At 45.2% G+C, this 18,713-nt stretch overlaps 1 protein-coding gene across 2 annotated transcripts in view; it reads left to right on the top strand.

The window, feature by feature from the left end:
* TAF2 (TATA-box binding protein associated factor 2) overlaps positions 1–18,713 on the top strand; it is a 663,535-nt gene that overhangs the window by 612,048 nt on the left and 32,774 nt on the right. The window contains exon 26 of one of the 2 annotated variants that reach the window (XM_069220672.1): positions 9,796–9,954. The exons of the other annotated variant lie outside the window; for it this stretch is intronic. Within the exon in view, the coding sequence (XP_069076773.1) occupies positions 9,796–9,954 (159 nt within the window). The remainder of the gene's footprint in view (positions 1–9,795; positions 9,955–18,713) is intronic. 2 annotated transcript variants of the gene reach the window in all.

The raw sequence follows: 18,713 nt of genomic DNA, 5'->3' as shown, positions 1-18,713 counted from the left end.
TAGAGCCCGATCATGGCTCTTACTCATGCTCTGACTGCCGGGCCATGGCACCCAAGGCTTTGCGGGAGCAGTCTCTAAAGCTGCTAGCAGCCCAGCAGGCAACTCGGTGTTGCCTCATCCTCTGAGGTCTCGGTCCCAGGGAAGGTCACAGGACCGCTCCAGGAGCCCGAAGTCCTCTTCGTCCCACTTGAAGTCATCAGGACATTTGGTTAAGAGGCACAAGTAGTCGAAGCATGCTTTGACTTTTCCTGGACTGTTGGCCGTCTCGATAAAGAAACCTGGTCTTTCGAGGCATGATTCTTCGGAACCGCTGCCAGGGCCAACTCTGCGACTCCCCGGTTTTCTGGGAGCCAGAGTGACTCCTGCTCAAATTAAAGAATTTTACAAGGCCATGCGCCGTGTTTTTTAGCAGGTCAACCGCTCCGGTGCACCTTCAGGCCCCGTGGGGCTGGAGGGGCCCCATCTGGTTCCACGCCAGCAGTTTCGGCCCTGGCTCTGATGGGCCCCCATGGATCCAATCATCATCCAGATCGGCGCTGGTCGTGCCACTGCAACCTTTCCCAACACTAGTCCCAACGTCTATGCTCCTGGCGCCGGGCCCATTTGGATCCCCGAATCTGACACGAAGCCGGAACAGAGTTGACCAATTCCGGCGCTGGCAGGACCCGTGTGTCCTAAGTCAGCAGCTGAGCCTTATTCCAAAAGGCTAGGCTTTGGGGAAGAAAGGGCGGGGCCACTGGCCCATTTAGAATACCAGTTAAAAGGTCAGGAAAACATGGACTGGTGTGAGGAACTGGGTGATGCCAGTGCCCCGGACACATCCCCAGATACTGGCATGCTTTCACCCTTTACCATGGCTTTGGAGGGTGGAGCTACTTATGCTGTGGTGGTGAAGAGGGCGGCTGAGGTCCTGGACCTCGAGTTGATCTTTGTGGCAGTGAAGACTAACATCTTGACAGAGGTGCTGCAACCGAGAGCTTCTTCCTCCGAACCACTGTTCCCCTTTAAGGAAGCCTTCACTTACGTCCTACTGGGTACCTGGTCCAAACCCAGCACAGGGGTTCCTGTGAACAGGACTATTGCCCACCTCCCATCGCCCTGCACCTGGGGACCCAAACTTCCTCACCCTGTCCCGGATAGCTTATTGTCCAAGCTTCCCATGGTGCATTTCCTGCCTCTCCCCAGGACATAGAATCAAAGAGGCTTAAAACCTTTGGCAAGAAATTATTTCTTCTGCCAGTCCTGCGGTCACTGAACATCGCATAGGTATTGGACTGCTACACCCACACATTGTGGGACACGGTTGCGCAAGTGCTGCCACAGGTCCCGGAGGAGGCCTGGGCTGGTCTCTCCCAAGCAGTCAAGGACGGGAGAGACCCAGCGAAGTTCACCATTAGATGTGGTTTGGACACAACCTACTTGCTGGGCAGAGTGATTTTAATGATGGTGGCACTTAGCTGCATGCCTGGCTGAGAACGTCTGGCTTTTCAGGGGATGTCCAGACTTCCCTTATGGAATGCCCTTTGATGGCAACTGTCTCTTCGGATAAAAGGCAGACTTGTCACTGGAGCTTTTCATGGACGCGCGGACTATAACCAGTCCTTGGGCCTCTCGGCTGCCCACCGTCCCCAGTGAGCCTTTTGCTTCTTTCGTGGCTACGGAAGGGGCGTTCAGCTGCTTCAACCCTATCCCAGTCACCGTTACGTGCAGGTTTAACAGCCTTAGAAAGGGCCCGGTTCCTACCAACCCTGTGGGTTGAGTGTCCAGCAGTCGGCTCCAGCCACCACCACCCTGGCAGCTGCAGCCTCCAAACCCTGGTACTTATTCCCTACTAGATCATGGGCGTCCAGTGGGCGGCATAATCTGTCAGGTGTGGACAGGCGAGTTCTGCAGATCATTCAGAGGGGCTACACTCTCCCGTTTGATTCTACCCCTCCCCCGCATCCTTCCATCTCACGACTGGCTGATGAAGAATCATTTGTTCTTGCTCCACAAGGAAGTGTTGCTCTCGTGGCCAGGGAACCCATAGAGAGGGTTCCAGTGTCAGAAGTAGGCAATGGTTGTCATTCCCACTACTTTCTGACATCCAAAAAGAACTAGGGTCTTCGCCCTATCATATATCTAAAAACCCTCAACCTTTTCCTCAAAAAGGAGAAATTCAGAATGCTCACTCTGGCTCAGGTTCTGTCTGCCCTGGACCCAGGAGACTGGAAGGTAGCGCTGGACTTTCAGGAAGCCAATTTTCACATCCCCGTGCAGCCTGCCCATCGGCGCAACCTGGACTTTACGGTAGACCACGAGCACTTTCAGTTCACCGTGCTTCCCTTTGGCCTTACCAGCGCCCCTCTGGTGTTCACCAAGGTGATGGCAGTGGTCACAGCTAATATGCGGAAATGAGGGGGCCAATCTTCCCCTAGCTCGACGTCTGGCTGTTGAAGGTGGGCTATCCCCAGGATGTCGTCTCCCACCTCAAGACTATGGCGAACCTCCTGCATTCACTGGGGTTCACTATAGACGTGCCGAAGTCACACCTGACTCCCACTCAGACGCTCCCTTTTATCTGAGCTGTTCTGGACACAGTGCAGTTTCGGGCTTGTCCTCCCAAGCAGTGAGTCCACGATATCCAGGCTATGATACCAATGTTTCAGCCTCTAGGCTGGATTTTGGAGAGAACGACTCTGAGGCTGCTGGGCCTCATGGCCTTCTGCAACCTGCTACTGACACATGCCAGAGGTCATATGCGGGCTCTGCAGTGGGACCTGAAGTTCCAGTGGGTGCAGCATCAGGAGAATCTCTCCGACATGGTCCAGATCTCGGAGGGAACTGCAAAAGACCTGCAGTGGTGGCTGACAAACTGCGATTGGGTCAGAGGCAGACCCCTCTCCTTTCCCCAACCATATCTCACAGTAATGACAGATGCTTCACTCCTGGGATCGGGCAGCCACTTGGGAGAGGTGACTGTCAGAGAACTTTGGTCTCCGGCAGAATCCGGACTTCACTTAAACATGGTACTCTGTGCAATCTGGCCAGCTTTGAAAGCCGTTCTACCCTCTATCAAGTGAAGGCTGGTGGAGGTGGTCACAAACAACACCACTGCCATGTAGTACTGCAACAAACTGGGTGGGTGGAGTCATGGACCCATTATCAAGAGGTCCTGCATCTCTGAACATGACTGGAACAGAAGAGCATGTCCCTGATGGTTCAACATCTGGCAGGTTCTCTGAACGCCAGAGTGGACAAACTCAACCGTCGATGCCTAGCAATCATGAATGGCATCTCCATCCAGAGGTGGCGCAAGGTTTCTTTCAGCAGTAGGGAGAGCCGGGGTTACATCTGTCCACCTCCGCCAAGAACGTGCAATGTCAGCGGTGTTGCACACTCGAGTTTCCAGGGCAAAAAAAAAAAAACACAGATAATGGACAGAATGCTGAAAATGCAGACATTCACCTCCAGTCACAAAGATCTGGGTTTAATCCATTGTTTTTTTGCCCACCACGCCACTCCAGTTTGGACCCAGCCGTATGCAAATCAGTCTTGACTCTGCCCCCCCCCTGGGAACAGTCAAGCCCAAACTGCCAGGCCAGGTCCTCCCTGGCCCGGAAACAAGCATCCTGGGACCGGTTTCAGGGTATCACCCCTCATCAGCCAGGCTAGATTGAATCCAGTGGAGCAGTGAGCACAAGACCCACGTGTGGTCATACCCTTCCCTCTTAGGGTGACAAAGGCAAAAAGAAACACAGATGATGGACGGAGTGCTGAACAGTGCAAACATTCACCTCCAGTCACAAAGATCTGGGTTTAATCCATTGTGTTTTTTGCCCACCATGCGACTCCAGTTTGGACCCAGCACTACGCAAATCAGTTTTGACCCTGTTCCTGATAACAGTCCAGCCTGAACTGCCAGGCCAGGTCCTCGCTGGAGCAGAAACAAGCATCCTGGGACCAGTTTTGGGGTGTTTGCATTGTTCAGCATTCTGCCCATCATCTGTGTTTTTTTTCTGCCGGTGTCCCCCTTCTCCTTTTATTATGCCTCAATAAGAACCTAATCTGGTCCTCACATTCTTGATGTGTGCTCTTTTCAAGCCTCTTCACAATTGTCCCCTTAGGCTGCTCACCATCAAAGCAATCTTTCTTGTGGCTACCACAACTTCTCAGAGGGTAAGTCAGCTGCAGGCTTTATCATCCAAGCCTCCATTTTTATCCATCTTTCCAGACAAACTAGTGCTACGCACTAGGGCCTCTTTCCTACCGAAAGCTGTATTACCATTTCATGTGAGCCAATCTGTCACCATGCCCGTTTTGGACGCTCATCCACATCCTTCAAAAGAAGTGGAGTGACTCCACCACCTGGACCCAAAAAGAGTGTTGTTGTTCTACCTTGACCACTCATGAAAGTTTTGGGTGGACAACCAACTCTTCGTTACATATGTTGGAGCGAGGAAAGGTCAGGCGGTCAAGAAACAGGCCCTCCGTCGATGGGTCATTCTCTGCATCTACGCATTGGCCAGGAATCAACCCCTGAGGGCTTACACACTAATTCAACCAGAGCCCAGGCTGTGACAACTGTGTTAGCACATGAAGTCCTAGTCCTTGATATCTGCCAGGCAACAACGCGGGCTTCCCTGCACTCGTTTACCAAACACTACTGCCTGGACAGCCAAGTCAGCGGGGATGGGCCTTTCGTCCGTTCGATCCTGCAGGACTTCCTAGTTTAAAATGTGTCCGCTGACCCATCTCCAGGGATAGTATTGCTTGGGTGTCTGTTGAAAGGTAAGGAATTTGTGGCTAGAACGTTCTATCAGATTAACAAGGTACTTACCTTCATTAACGCTTTATCTGGTAGAGACAATATCTAACCACAGATTCCTTACCGACCTACCAATCCTCCCCACTCTGCAGACAAATTTCTAGGGTAAGGGATGATCCCTTTCAGGGCCCTAGTTTGGACAAACCAGTGTCGGTGCACTTCATGGGTCCTGGTGTGGAAAATCATGAAACGTAACAGACATCAACGTGCTGTGGTGGCAGCTATATAGGTCATGTGGACGTCACTTCCGGCACGACCAACGCCGCCACCTACGGGCATGCATGGGTACTGCTCACAAAAAATTCTTCCGGATTCAGTCTGACTCCTGGGGAAATTCAAAGGTAAGGAATCTGTGGGTTTTTTATTGCCTCTACCAGATAATTGGCTACCGCATATATCGGGCATGGAAGACTACAGTCACCAAAACAAGGAACATTCCCCCTTACTGTTAACTAAATTATCGGCAAAGTCTGAAACATAAAGTGAAAAGAGAAGAGGAGTCAACAAGCAACCTGTTTCAGTCCATTATTTTAGTTGGAATTATAGAGGACAGTCCTGATCCCCACCTAATAACACCTGACACTAAGTGAAAGAAAGGAGGGCAATAATTAATGTGAGAAGGGTTTTGGACATACCTAATTTCTTCATATTTTTCCATAAAGTTTGGCGATTCATTCTATCAAAGCTGTGGCGAAATCTTTAAATGCAGCATACACATTTCGGCACAATTAGAGACATACTTTTTTGCTGTATGCTTCAGCATGAAAATATTGTCAAGAGTACAATGTGTATTCTGAAAGCCCGCTTGTTCTACGGGAAGAATCTTTTCCTCTTCAACCCATCCAGGAAGGTGTTCCTAGATGTTTTTAGCAAATATTCGTCCTGCCGCACCAAGCAGGGCAATTTAGTGGTAATTGCAGGGGAGATTCCTAGTACCATTTTGTTTGTGTAATTGTATTAGGATACTGCCAGACCAGGAATGGTGGGAATCTCACTGGGCCCCATGCCCCAGAAGATCTCATACCCTTATCTATAACCTCAGTCTCTTTCGTAGAAGGAGCGCCTCATACTGATGGAGAGGAACAAAGATCAGGCAAAAGAAATGAAGACAACTATGCACCTGCATTATATCATTACAAGTCATCTAAGTAAGAGCTCCATTCATCTTCCTTTACTGGAACTGATAGTTTTTATTCTACACCCGCCACAATTATAGATCATTTCTCAAAATGTGTTAATATCTTTACAAGAAGTGGCTTCTTTTAACTGAAACCAGTTATAGGCATCCTTCTTGAGGGACAGTTTCAATCTCTACCTTCTTTTTAGGAGATTAATTATTATATACTTCGTCTGCAGAGAAAAAAAACGAACTGACTCCTCACTAGTCTATTTATCTCCCTATTTAAATGAATAACAGGATTGTAAAGTGGTGTCCTTAACAAAACTGGATTGTGTAATTTACATGTAGCTACCACATACTTCGTATAATTTCCATACTTGACAAGTGGCTCTGAAAACAGGAACTGTAGCTCCACGTTTAATGCTGCCAAAGATTTTTCTTCATTTACTAGTAAACTTGGTTTTCCAATGAGTTCTACGATTTGGTCCATCAAACCTTCCTATTGCATCAGATCTATCGAACCTTACTGTTGTAACACTGTCATGTTCGTCCTGGAGATATTCAAGCCAGGAGGAAGATCATATCCTGAGAGTTTCCAAAAAGAAAAAAGAAAACAGGCAACGCATCCTTGCCACACACCTAACAACTAATTCAACACCAGGGCACAAATAACTTAATATAAACAGAAAAGATGTCCTCCTCGTTTAAGGCGAACGTGTGCCTAAGACAAGCACAGTCACCAAGTTAAGGGCCTGATTTTAATTATAGCCCATTTCTGTACAACGAGGGCACAGACTCTACAGATGTATACAACGTGGCTCTGTCATCTAGCAATTGAGAAACATGGAACTTCTGTTAGCTTATTACCTCCTTCACTCTGTGGTCCACAGAATATTTCTCCTTCAGTTGTCCACAGAATATTTCTCTTTCAGTAGAATTTTCAGCTGCCTATTGCCTACACTCCTAAAGAAAACTCTACAAGGACAACAGTTCACACAGAATGGTGCATTGGAAAAAAGAGTGATCTTACCTCACTGTTCCTGAAGATTTTTGATTGGCTGCCCTACCTCCGTGCATCATCTTTGATTTGTATCTCACTTTAGAAAGTTGAGCAATTAACTGGTCATTTCTACTCAATACACATTCGTGAAATGGCCTATGTGCTCTTTGAAAATGTTTTACTCATTACTCATTCCTTCTGGCTCTACTGCTGGAAATACAAATCATTCTTTGTTAGTACAACCTAACTGTAAAGTAAATACAGAAATGTAGTCTTCAGAAAGCTTGTGTTTCAGAAAAGTGATGTTTAGAAATGCACATCTTCTTCAGCTGGCCCAGCATCTTCTAGCCTAGGGTTCTCAAAACATCATCAGGTAAGCTAACTGTTTTTTACAATTGCATAAAACTTTAGGTATACAAAAGAACATCAGAAGTGTACAATCCTTGCTGGTTTCTGACATATTCTAAATTATTTAATAGATTATGGGCCTTACAAAATACTAGCTCATAGTAATTCTGAGCTCGCAGGACGTGTGACTGCAAATTGTTTTATTTGTAAATGTGGACGCATACAATTTCCTATGTTCTTGTTATCTTATTTGAAAATGGTCCCCATCACATTGGGCAGTTTTATTTCATACTATGAATGTTTTGACAATTAGGTCTTTGAGTGTTTTGACGCCCTTCTAAGTCAAGGGATCATATTATAGTGGCAAAGGTAATTGACATACAGAGGCAAGCAATCTTGTTGCTCTCTTTTTACACACACCTTTTCTTGCTCCTACTTATCTGTGCTGAAACAACTAACCAGCAGCAGCAACAAGTGTGTAACAGTTATAAACTACATTAGCAGTCTCAAAATACTCAAAATTGTAGTCTTCAAATGTTAACTTCTTTATTGCACAGCACTCGGCAAATCCTAGTCACATAGTATTCAAAACTATAATACCTCAAATGGGAGGTTCTTTAGCGATCAGTTTTAGAGAGGCAGATGTTATGTGCACCAAACTCTTGTAGGCAACTTCCATGTAAATGTTCTTAGTATTAATCACATGCTTACTTTGGGTGAACTGCTCCATTAAGCATTTTGATGTATTGAAACATCTACTGAAGCGTCCTCGCTTTCTTTGCAGTGTGTGTATTTTGTTCCTCTACAAAGAGGTGCTATTGCAAGAAATACAGTGGGAGGAGATGAGTTTCCGCCTCCTCATCGCCATGTTTATGTTGCAGCCGTTTGAAGATCTTTAGGTTTTCAACGCTTGACAGTTCCACAAAAATATATGCATGATCACATAGTTCTAATGCAGTGAAAGTGCCCAGTGAAATAATTGCATTAACCTGTTGACATTTTAGGCCACCGTGCGGTAAGTGTACGAAGTTGTCAAGCTCATGGAAGAGAAGGGTCGAAAAACCTTTACATGCCGTGATAATCTGAAGTACTTTATATAGTTGTGTCGCCTCTTAGCAGCGAAAGCTGAGGCTGAGATAGTACGGGTGTAAAGATCAACTATTCAAATCAGCAGCACGTTTTCTAAATTAAAAATGTAGATCAAACTGAGTATATTAAATAAAAATACAGTTAAATATCTTTTAAAAATCGAAGGTAAACTGAAGCTAGAAAAAATGGATTTAGCAACCTGGTAAAGAAAATATTAAAAACTATACACTTTTGAAGGTGTGGTTGTACGATCAGTGGTTGATTAATGGAATTGATGGCTTTTTCCATGGCTTGTACTTAAGCACGTGGAGATTCTCTTTGGGGAGCGCCAGCAACATTTCTGTATGCAGAAGGGAACCATAGTATCTGGAAATGCGCAGTTGCTGTTTTTGTAGACTTAATTTTCACTAGGCGGGCTATCAGCGTCAGGCAGATGCCTCACGTCCTCTATACTCGGCCAGGGAGAAGGGAAACAACTTCCAGGAGTTTCTACTGCAATCTGGTACTCAAGGACTCCCGGGGGAAGCAGACAGAGCTAGTTGCAGATGGAGCATTCTGCCAATTAAAATTAATGGCCCATATTGAACATGGCAAGATGCTTTATGAACGCTCATTGATATGGTACTTTAATTCAAGTCAAACTCAAACATGACAATGTATGTTCGAACTGACTGAACTAATATTTTATTTCTTTTTTTTAAAAAATCACAAAATGTTCTCTTCTCCAATTACTTCAGTTTATAACGTCTCTGATCAATGACTTGCAGGTTGAAGCTCAATAACGATAGTAGCACTAGTCAAACTGCAGCTAGTTTACTTACTTTACCATATTACCCCAGCTCGTCTAGTGTCAGAGGGAGATCATTCAAAATTTCAGTAGGCAAATGAGAGTAATGATGAAATCACACCTTTTTCTTTGTTACAACTGCAACTGTAGACCTAATTTTAGCACACATGCTGGGCAGTTATTCAGAAGAACTAACATCTTAAATAGGTGAGGTTGAAAACAACAAGCTTCATAGTAAGAAAATATAATTTTGAAATGTATGAAAATGGGTTAAGTAGCTTAAAGACATCTGGCAAGTGCTAGAAACAAGTCTGTGTTGATTTGTAAACGTGCACATTGTGCTGCAATAAATACATGACAGGCGTATAGTGCTATGTATGTCCTTTTCTTTGTCCTCATCAAATAAATTCTGGCAGTCCAAAACACATTTTCAAAGTCCCACATAGCTGCTACCTGCATGTGCATAGTATGTATTCTTTCTTGTAATCAAGTGTACAATTACACATGAAAAATAATACATCTTACAGGTTCGCTATTCATTTTTAAGCAAGTCTGGAAAACACATTTCAGCCCCTGAAATCATGTACATTTAGGTCTCACACATAAAAAACACTATCTCTTTTTATTTGCCCTAACTTATCTAGACCAACGGAATAGCTCCACCCTCGCATCTTCAGATTTCCAAAAGAAACTGCTATGCCGAGATCTGCCTTTACTTTCATGTCAAATTCAAGGTGCATCTGAATCTGCTCACATGAACCTTCTAAACAGGACTGGAAAGTCTACACCGCATGGTGAACGTGGTAAGAGTCAGAGAAGTTAAATATGTAATATCAGTGAAATATACAAGTCCGAATTATTTCTCTTTTTAATTCTGCTCTAAGAGACCTATAACTATTCTGTCAGGTTGATCTGAGGAAACAGGATGTGATAAAAAAAAAAACGTATTCCCCACTTCCAGCGTCACAAATGAATTGTTACATGTTGGGTTATAAATTAGTTTCATGCTGTTTCAAAATCTCCTGGTTGCAGGCAGAGGATCCTGCAGCATTTAGAAGTACATTTCACTTTAATTGCTTCCCAAAGTGAAAAAGAGAGATCTTTTTGGTTTTCAGCATTGACACTGTCAATATGCTCCTTTCCTTTGGCACTAGCTCAGAATACTTTCAGCACAATTTTCTGCTTCTGCAGGAAAATCTCAGGAAACTGCTAAATTTTTAGATTTTCTTTCTTTTTATGTACTTCAGGAACCATGCAAGAAGCACTAACAATGTTTGCAAAACATAAAGACATTACATTAATATTGGGTTACAGAGAACAGATACTATGGCTGAGAAAATAAGAAGAGCTTGTGTGTGATCTTCTCCCCTTCTGATCTGAAATGAATAGCTATAGGATCAAAATAGGCTTACTTCTTCTAATTCAGAAAGTTGTCTTTACTTCTGATAGGGGATGTGCTTATTCTACCACTTAATTGGATTAATGTACTCAAAGAACATAATATGTTAACTTAGCATAGACAGAGTTGAATTGAATGGCTCTTCAAGCAGCAAGGCATTACACTGTTTGCTGGTAGGAATATATTCTTCCAATAAGTGCAAGGTAAAACCTAAAAAAATCTAGTGCGGCCAGCCTCAAAATCTTCTCATTTATGGCTCGATACTTTTTTAAAATTCTTGACACCGAAGGCAATATTAGCCACTTCCTGGATTTCTGTTTTTAACAGATACTCAACAACTGAAACTGATGGGCAAGCGTCCACTTGTGTGGTTACTGCTTGACACCAAAAGATAACTTTGACAAGATTATAATTTAACACTGACCCCATCGTTGATGATGCAATCTTTACATTTTGAATCTTCGTTTCCTCCAGAGACAGAAAGTTGGTGGATTTTGTTTTACATCTCTTTTTATTGACCTTTTAAAATAGACAATTACAAGCATCAAGCTGTGCACTGGTAATTCCTCTGACATTCTAGCCATCCCGGCGTCAGACCTGTCTGTCTCCCCCTTTGTAGCCTTCCCCAAAACAGCCAACAGCAAATGTAGTTGTGTCCACAGTAGGCAGCTATTCCCCCACATCACAGGGGCCAGGTCATCACATACATTACCTCTGTAACCATTCCAGCACCCCCAAATCTTTGCCCACTTTTGGGGATATCCAAGACCTTCATATGCTGCCCTCTAGGCCAACATACACCAGTCCATATCACACTTCCAGTTCTCCAATAGGGGCACTCGATCTGTGCCCCACATTCATGCCACATTCCGTTTAGCTACTGCAAACTCTAGAGTGATCCATATGAGGTCCTTATGGAGCATATCAGTTTCCTCCAAGATGCTCAGAAGACACCACTTTGCCGAAGCAGTAAGGGGTTCCCCACACACTCCACCCATACATGCAACCACTGCAGCCCAAAAACTTTGAAGTAGTGGACAGTCCCATATCATTGATAGAAGGTACCAGTACGACCTCAGCCTCGACAACAGCTCTCACTCATTGCTCTATACGCCTTAACCACTGTGGTCTGAGCGTAATAGGATCTTCAATCCAACTAAGTGGAAACCCGCTCTAATGGCTACCTTTTTGGGGTACACCAGGGCCTCTACCCACTCGTCCTCTTCCAGGCAAAGTCATGGTTGCAGCTCTCTTTTAATTGCCTTCGGGGGTCGGGTGTGTTATTGAGTAGCTTACTGAATGCTAAGGACATGGCTTTATGTGGCATGTATTAGTCGAGCAGCAGGTCTTCCAGGGGCGAGGACTCTAGACGCTCTGCTCCCCATGGCAGTACTGCCCTCAGTGCATGGTGAACTTGTATGTTGTGATATGTTTTGGCTGTTGCCAAATGATATAGTTGTAGGTCAGCCAAGGGGATGACATCTCCCTGCATCCTTAATTCACCTACCCTTGAGATACCAATAAGGTCCCATTTGTTAAATCTCAGTAACTTTCCTAGGGTACCCAATGCTTCTTTGTCCCAAAGGGGGGTTGCCCAATGTGATCCTACCTTTCCAGCCCTGAGCCAGCGAGACTATGTGCCAGAGGTCTATTCCAGTCCCTGTCGGTCCAGGAATGTTGATGCATCTTGGGTCCCCACGGATATAACATCAGTCAATCCATCCAGAAGGCGTGTTCCTCTGGGGAGTGGAAGCCCCAGCCATTAATAGTATTTGACGATCCTCCCTGTCATACCATCCCCTTGTCAATTTGTGTTGCGCAGTCCTCGCCAGGCTCCCATCCCAAAGCAGTGCCCTAATCTCACTCTCTATTTTCTCAAAATATGAGTTGTGTACCTGATATGGATAGTTTTTCAGGACATCAGTGCGCCAGGGACATCATTTTAAACTGGGCAGTTCTACCTCAGAGCGATAATTGCAGGGCTCTCCAGTGTTGGATGTCTTGCTTTACCCTCTCCAGCGGTGGCAACAGATTCTTGCCAAAGAACAATTTAGGGTCCACCGTTACATAAAGCCAGAGATATCGGAATCCCTCTCAAGCTGTCTCCGCCCAACAGTCACGGGATATTTGTGGTAGTTGTCCCTGTAGATTATATATTTGAGATTTTCCTCAGTTGTTCATATAGACGGAGCAGCGGCCAGAGATGGTAAGGATCTGCATTAATCTGTTCAAGGTGGTCTCAGGTCTGTCACACAAAGCAGGACATCGTCCGCATATAAAAATGTTATCCTCCCAATGCTCAGACCACCATAGACCATGGACTAACGGGTGTTGCCTAATCCCGGCCTCCAAAAGCTCCAAAGCTAGGGCAATGATCAAAGGCAACAGAGGGCACCCCTGCCGAGTACCATGCTGGAGATTGAATTCACAGTAAGTCCCCCCCACCTTTTACTTTCACCTGTGCCAATGGAACAGAGTAGAAAAGCGGCACCCAAGGCATGAAGTGCAGGACAAAGTAAATTTTTGCCAATACCGCAAACATATAGGGCCACTCTACGAGTCAAAGGCCATTTTAGCGTCCAATGAGAGCACTACTGCGAGCTCCTGCATATTGCACGCTTGGAATAACATGCTGTAAAGGCGTCGCAAGTTAGGAATGGTCGTACGGTAGGGCATAAAGTCCGACTGGTCTGGATGAATTAGGGCTGTTATCACCTTGGTCAAGTGAGAGGCCAAAATCTTGGCCAAGATCTTGACCTCAGGATTGAGTAGTGCTATTGCCCTGTAGGAGGTGCAGTTAATTGGTATCCCATTCAGGCCATCCGCTTTGCCTGAGTAAAGATCCCATATTGCTCTCAGTATCTCGTCCTCTGTGATCTCATCGAGAAGATCACAGTCTGTTTGCAGGAGAGTTGGCAGGCGAATATGGGATACAAATTCCTGGAATTCATTTGCAGTGGCTGTTATGGTCGGGGAGTACAGTTGGGCGTAGAAGATGACAAATGTGTTTGCCGCTCCCTGCTGGTCTCTCACCCGTTTCTCCCCTGGTCTCTCACTCATCTTCACCTCTAGCACCCAGCGACCAGCCTGCTCCCTCTTATCCAACCAGGGCAGTAGTTTGCCTGGCTTGTTGCCAACTTTATACAGGCAATGTTGCGTGGCCCCAGGGCTGATCCGGGTGGCATCCTGGACAGGATATTTCTCGCCTCGGTGCCTAAACTAACTCATGGGTCTCACTCTGCAACTCTGGGCAATAGCTTGCTTAATCTCCACAACGGCCCCAACAGCGCTGGGATGCCTGGCTTCACCTTGGGGGTTGCCCAGGACTGGGCATCTTACAGGGAAAGCCAGGAGGGGTTCCACAGCGGTATGCGTTCAGCGCCTCGATACCTCTGGGTCGGAGTGCGCTTTACAAGTACGAATTTACATTCACATTTACATTTACATTTACATTTGTTGCCACATCCCTATATCCCTATATTCCTTCTTTCGCAGTAGGAGCCCATCTCTAGGCTCAGTGTTGTCCCTCTCTAGCAGTTCCTTTTCCCTTGTCTGGATTTCCTGTTCCAGGTTCTAAAGCTTGGTCCTGGCATCTTTCTTATGTCCTGCAATAAGGTAAAGTGCTTGACCCTTAATTACTACATGTATGCCTCCCAAAGTGTCTGCTGAGGATGAGACTTCAGTGGACTCTTCCGTTGCATCTGTTAGTCACTCTCTCACATGTGGTAACTTAAGATACCAAGTGTCATTGATATGGCACACACTCTGGGCTTCCCCCAAGACCAAACATGGCCCATGTGGGGGAGTGAACGGTGATACCCCTAGCCAGCTGATGGACCTCTGAGAAGTGATTGATTTGGTGTGAGAGGGTGAGTAGATAGTTAGTTTGAGAAAGACAGACATAAGCTTCAGAGTGAAACGTGAAGTGCCTTTCCCTGGGATTATGTGCTCGCCAAATGTCAGTTAACCCAAGGGCTGTAAGGACATCAAAAAACAGACGTTGGAAGGAACTCACCTGTCTAAGGGTCCAATGATCTTGGTCCCCATGAGGTGTCAGGTTAAAGTCTCCCCCATGAGAAGTATTTTGTCCAGCAGTCGAAGTAGCAGGGCACTCACTTCAGGTAGCGTAACATTGTTTTTTAGCGCGGTGGGACATAGATCGAGCAGACATTGATTGTCACCCCATCCCAACTCCCAGACCTGATGAATCGTAAGCGGGAGCAATTTTTTTATTAAGATCTCCACCCCTCTCGAGCCTGTGGTATATCCAGCATGCACCACTAATTTGTAGCCCAATCTGTCCAGTGCCTACTTTTGTTCCCTTTATGTGGGTCTCCTGTAGCAGGACAACATCGGGAGGCTGACGTTTGATATACTGCAGAATGACTCCTAGTTTAATTTTGTCTCCCAGTCCATTTACATTCCAAGAGAGTGATTGTATAGTCATCCTATAAGCTCACCCGTCCATGTGTGTGGTTAGCCAAGATGTTGCTGCGGCTCAGCAGGCTAGCCCGCCCTTCGGGGGTTCAGGGTGGGAGAGTGAATGTATGATCGTGTCAGAGAGCAATGTCAGCTATTTAAAAAACAACAATAACAACCCCACCCCCCAAAACAAACCGTGATAAGCAACAAAGCCCATGAATGGAACCCCCCTCCCTTCTTCCCTGCATAGCGGACTTAAACTGCCTGCCCCTCAAACTCCCCCAAAATTGCAGAGTGCCATCACCTTTAACCTTACCTCAAATAGTAGGTGGCAGTTGAGACTACCAACTGTTACCCTCTCAATCCCCCATCCCCCAGCATTCTACTGTTACCAAGAGTCCTTAGGCTGGGGCATCAGCATAGGTTCGTCTTTAGCAGCATAGATACATCAGTAGCACCCCATAATTTACTGTTCGTGGGGCTGGTACTCTGTGTCTGGAAACATTCATATTGCAGTTAGCCTCAGCCCACTCCATTGAACCAGTCTTGTGGTGTTGCCTCCTGAGAGGCTCGTTGTTGTGTCAACAGTTGATAGTCTCCTGTTTCTTCAGTGTTCTGTCTGTGTTCTTGGTTGTCTTGTTTGAGCTATTCTTGGTGGGGCTAATTCCTCGGTCGTGCCCCTCGGTTTTACTCCATCCGTCCAACCATTCTCATGTCAACTCTAGGGTTGCAAAATGGCAAGTTTTCCTTTCTGATACGACTCTGAATTGCGCAGAGAACATCATTGAGTACTTCAGGTCTCTTTCCTGCTGGATTCATTTCACCACAACATAGTTGCAACAAAGTTGTTGGACTCTGAGTGTGAATTCCAGGAAAAACTCATAACTGTGTTCTCGAATTTGGGCAGGGCGGGCTGCTTGAAGAATCACATCTTGGTCTCAACAGTTGAATCCTCGAGCAATTATCGTTGGGGATGGTGACCCCGGCTTGGCAGGGGTACCTGGAACCTTATGGGCTCGTTCAAACGAGAAGTAGTTCAATAGGACTTGTGGCTGAAGCATCTTCAGGATAAGGTCTTCCACAATTGGCCGTGGGGTGGAATATGTCCAGGATAAGTCTTCCACGAATAAGTCCACCACGGGCCCCTCCACCTTCTCGGGGACCCCAACTTAACGTATGTTATTTCGCCTGGAGTTACCTCAAAGTCTTCCAGCTTTGCCCCATGACCTTGGTGGTGGTGCACAGCTCCTTGACCTGCTTCTTCAGGGTCGCTGTCTCGGTCTTGATGGACATGCTCAAATCCTCAGCTTCCTTCACCCTCGCGTTCATATTTCGTAGGTCAGCTCTGACTAGTGTCACCTTTGTCGAGACCATGTCTATTTTGGTTTCCAGGGACCTTCACATCCCTTGAATGGCAGTCAGAATGTCCTTTAATTTGAGCAATTCTTCTTCTTGCAGGAGTTTCTCCTCTGGCTGTTGCACTTCCTCCATCCCTGTTTTATTGAGCCAGTCACGGGGAGGGTGAATTTGTTGAGCTTTGTCTGGTGCGCCGCACGTACGCCCCTGCCCACCGGTCATCACTGCCAAGCGCGTCACTGTCTTTGGGGGTGATTCAGTGGTAATCGCTGCCATCTGCCAGTAGAGGTAGATTGCACAGCACACTAACAAAAGGGCTACAACCTGCTGTTAACAACAAAGCCATATTCAGTTCTGCAAAAGGTTCAGGTTAAGTGAAGCAGTATTTCCTCCCTCCTACCTTTGACCCACGTGGACCACAGAACTGACCCTGGCAATCCCATGGTTATCTGATTATACTCAGTCATTTTTTGTATTGAACACAAAAGGCATACCCAACCAGGACATTCTTAAGTTACACAGAGAAAGAATAATTAGGATGCTGGTACTTCACTTGGTAGGTGTCTCCTTACAGGAAAGAGATTTTCTTTCTACAATAGGATAACAAGATGCTATGCTCTCTTGCTGATATTTTTAATACAGTTGTTACATGAGATTCATAGTAGAGATCCAGGACTACCTGCGTAGCTTGAAGACAATCCTACTGATATCCGTGAAAGGAATGCATGTGGGCAATTGAATTTGCACAACTTGATAAGAATTTGATTGTGATATCACTCAAACCCAGAAGAAAATCGGTTAGTTGTAGAAGTCTTAAAATCCCCCCAAAAACATCTTTACGAATGTGAATGACAGAGTACCAAGACAGTGATTCATTCTACTACTTCTGTTGTCTTGACAAGATATTCAACACCTTCTGGAGTCATTTTTTCTTTTTGTGCTTTGCTCATCACTGAACAAACAAAAACCACCAGTGGGCTCTGGAATGGCAACAGTTAGAAACATCGATCATTGTCTCTCTCTAGGTGTCTTTCCTCTGCAATGGTATTTATCATTGTTTAACTTCAGGAGTGTTGTGCTAGAGGTGGCAGGAACTATTCTCCTTACATGTGGATCCTAATGTTCTTTATTTGTAAAGCATGCACTGGATAACTGTTGCTTGTAAGTGCTTTGGAGAGAGATGGCCTTAAGGAGAACTGGGTTACGAAGAGCAGTAGAAAGCGTTATGTGCAGAAAATATATACATTGTGATATAAAGTTAGTGTGTGGTACAGTCCATTTCCTGTTGACCAGAGTGTTGTCCTGGGATGAGAGAAGCTGATAAAACAGGTTGCAGTACTAGCACAGGCTGAGAAAAAGTCTCTTTAGCCGTGGAATACTAGAGGCCCATGTATCCACATGACTATGTGCAGGAGGAGGTTGTTCAGTAATGGAAAGCTCTAAGTCTATTGATATGTCCCTCCTGTCACATAGTGGGTGAGTAGAATCATGTTTTGTTGTACATCTGGCTGATTGAGGGAATCATCCGCACAGGGAGTCATGGTCTCTGAAACAGGTGCAATTTTACATCAAAACTCTTTTTGGCATTTATTCCAACATTGTTTTGGTAAAAATCTTTTCCGGTGGACACTTCTACTAGCAGATTACTTGCCTAATGAATCCTTCTCAGGCATCAAAGTAGATTGGGGAAACTTGCAGGTGCTCCCCAGTATCAATAGGAGGCACCACAGGGCTCCGTCTATAGTTATAGAACCATCTTGTGATATGTTATCATGGAGCCATAAAAGACGCTACTGTGCAAAGCTGATGTCAGTGATTTGTTTTTTATCCCACCCTTCAAAACAAATCCATTTGCTTATTGTTTTTACTTTTTCTAAAATACATATGAGTATGAATATACTTAGTGTGATGATGTGCCCTGAAACCCGGAAGCAACTGATAATGGGAGGGAGGTTGAGAAAAAAGGAAAATTAAAAAAAGGGATGAAGGGATAGAAGGATGAAGGCTTAGAGGAAGGAATGGTCGAATGGAGTCAACAAGGAATTGAGGAATGATGGGAGGAAAGAATAAAGGAGACAAAGGAAGATTTGTAGGAAGAAAGAAAGAAAAAGAGAGAAATATAGAAAGAAAAAGGAGCAAGAAAGACAAACTGAGAAGGAAAAAAAGAAGAAAGTCTGAAACTGGTACAAAAATACTATTTGTGAAGGAAGAAACAGAAAATAAGAAAGAAAGACAAAAGAGAGAAAAATTGGAAGAATGAACAAAAGTAGAGGAGTAAGGAAAGGAAATAAGCTAAAGAAAGGAAATGAAAGAAGATATGACATAAGGAAAGGAGAGCAAGAATGAGATGAGGTCAAGGGGCATAAGAAGGAAAATACAAAGCCG

Source organism: Pleurodeles waltl, chromosome 2_2, assembly GCF_031143425.1.
Source record: "Pleurodeles waltl isolate 20211129_DDA chromosome 2_2, aPleWal1.hap1.20221129, whole genome shotgun sequence".
In the NCBI taxonomy this organism is placed as follows: Eukaryota; Metazoa; Chordata; class Amphibia; order Caudata; family Salamandridae; genus Pleurodeles; species Pleurodeles waltl.
Note: the sequence above shows the minus strand (reverse complement) of the source record. Positions and strands in the feature narration are given on the sequence as shown.